This window comes from Rhincodon typus, chromosome 42 (assembly GCF_021869965.1).
Source record: "Rhincodon typus isolate 14 chromosome 42, sRhiTyp1.1, whole genome shotgun sequence".
In the NCBI taxonomy this organism is placed as follows: domain Eukaryota; kingdom Metazoa; phylum Chordata; class Chondrichthyes; order Orectolobiformes; family Rhincodontidae; genus Rhincodon; species Rhincodon typus.
This window is the reverse complement of record NC_063373.1, coordinates 508,628-510,738: the sequence shown is the minus strand read 5'-3', so window position 1 is coordinate 510,738 and position 2,111 is coordinate 508,628. Positions and strand designations below refer to the sequence as shown.

The 2,111-nt window shown below is 57.6% G+C and overlaps 1 protein-coding gene across 1 annotated transcript in view; it reads right to left on the bottom strand.

Moving 5' to 3' along the window:
- Positions 1-1,665, bottom strand: part of LOC109921555 (immunoglobulin lambda-1 light chain-like) — a 2,956-nt gene extending 1,291 nt beyond the window's left edge. The window contains exons 1-2 of the mRNA XM_048619156.1: positions 1,564-1,665; positions 192-545 (exon numbers count right to left, since the gene is read on the bottom strand). Of these exons, the coding sequence (XP_048475113.1) occupies positions 192-545; positions 1,564-1,609 (400 nt within the window). The 5' untranslated portion in view covers positions 1,610-1,665. The remainder of the gene's footprint in view (positions 1-191; positions 546-1,563) is intronic.
- Between the last annotated feature and the right edge of the window lie 446 nt (positions 1,666-2,111).

Genomic DNA, 2,111 nt, shown 5'->3' with positions numbered 1-2,111 from the left:
GAGACCGGGAACTGTACGCGGCGCTCCCGGTGGGATAGGGAGAGACCGGGAACTGTACGCGGCGCTCCCGGTGGGATAGGGAGAGACCAGGAACTGTACGCGGCGCTCTCGGTAGGATAGGGAGAGACCGGGAACCATGTGCCTCTGGTTGACCAGGAGCTGAGCACAATGCCCGCAGAGTGACTACTCACTGGGTATAAGCAGGTGGATGCCGTTGCCAAAGAAGACCATGTTGTCTTTGACGGTGGCACAGTAGTAGGTGCCAGTGTCTGCCTCAGAGATGCTACTGATGGTCAGGACGTAGCTGCTGGTCGCTGAGTCCCTGTAAGGTAGGTAACGGTCCGTGTAGCCTGTGCCCCGGTCGACCTGACCGCTGGCCCAGTGCACCAGCACCCATCGTGGCTTCTGCCCTTTCCGCAACTGGTACCAGAACCCGCCATAGTCCGCGATATTCAGGTTCGTCACCTGGCAAGTCAAGGTGGCAGTGCCTCCCGCTGGCACCGACGCAGACAGGGGCTGACGCAGGACCGGGTTTGAGGTGCTGCCTGGAAGAGAGGAACGTGTCAATGGAGGACTGAGCAGGAAAGAAAGGGGTGTGGTGGGGGGAGGAGGTGGTGTGGGGTGGGGGGAGAGGTCGCACTGACAGGAGGTTGCAACGAGAAATGGGGGGCCGTGCATTTGTGTAGCCTCCCGCAAGGGGCTTGGCAGTGCGCCGTCCAACGTTTCAGTTTAAGGAGACTCAGCTCCCATGCCCTCATCTCCATATCCCTACAATTCTCCACGGCCAATCCACCCTAACCTGCACATCCCTGGGAACTACGGGACAATTTCCCACGGCCAACCCACCCTAACCCGCACATCCCTGGGCACTACGGGACAATTTCCCACGGCCAATCCACCCTAACCCGCACATCCCTGGGCACTATGGGACAAAACTGAAGCGCCCGGAGGAAAGCCATGCAGACACGGGGTAGAATGCACGAAATAAATCCAAGCAGACGGTTGCCCGAGGTTACAATCAAACCTGGGAGCTTTTCTCACCCCTTTCCGGTTTCACAACGTCCTTCCTGCAGCAGGGAGACCAGAATCGAATGCACTATTCCAAAAGTGGCCCTAACCAATGTCCTGTACAGCCCCAACATGACCATCCCACCTCCTACACTCAATGCACTGACCAGTAAAGGGAAGCGTACCAGACACCTTCTTCACCGCCCTGTCTACCTGCGACTCCACTTTCAAGGAACTATGTACCTGCTCCCCCTGGGTCTCCGCGTTCAGCGACACTTCTCAGGACCTTCCCGTGAAGTCCTGCCCTGATGTGCCTTCCCCAAAATGCAGCGTCTCACGTTGGATCTAAATCCATCTGCCCCTCCTTGGCCCCATCCGATCAAGGCCGCATCGTACCCCCAGGGTAAGCTCCCTCGCTGCCCGCTACGCCCTCCAGTTTTGGTGCCGCCTGCAAACTGACTGACCCGTCCCTCCCCGGGTTGGAATCCTTTGAAGGCCGGGCTGTGAGCCATGAGGAGAAGGAGCCCGCGAACGGGACAGCAAACGCCAGCTAACCTGCGAGGAAGCAGAGGAAGACGGCCAACGGGTGGAAGACGTTCATCGCTGTAGCCTGCCAAGTGAATCTACTGTCTATCCTCCCACCCACTCCCTTGCTCCTCGCTTATATTGGGCCTGGCAGAGCGGCGGTCTTGGCGATGATTCGATGCCTTTTTGCATAATATTCAAACATGTCCACTCAGGTGGTGCCGAGAACGTAAATGGTAAACGATTGGTCCGGCAGTTCTTTGTGATAGTGACGTCAAGTAGAAGGTGTCTTCGGTGGAGGAAGTCCCAGCCGAGGAATGTAGGGGCAACGGGAGACTGTGCAATAAACCGCGTTTATTGACCACGCCCCCCCATCCCCAGTTAACCACCCCTTGAGAAGCTGGGGATGAGCTGCCCTCTTGAACCACTGCAGTCCATGTGCTGTGGGGTAAGACCCACAATGTCCCTTAGGGAGGGAATTCCAGGGATTTGGACCCGGCCGCACTGAAGGAACGGTGATATGTTTGACATTACAGTCCCCAACCGGAGACAATCTAACCATCGCCCCCTTGACGTTC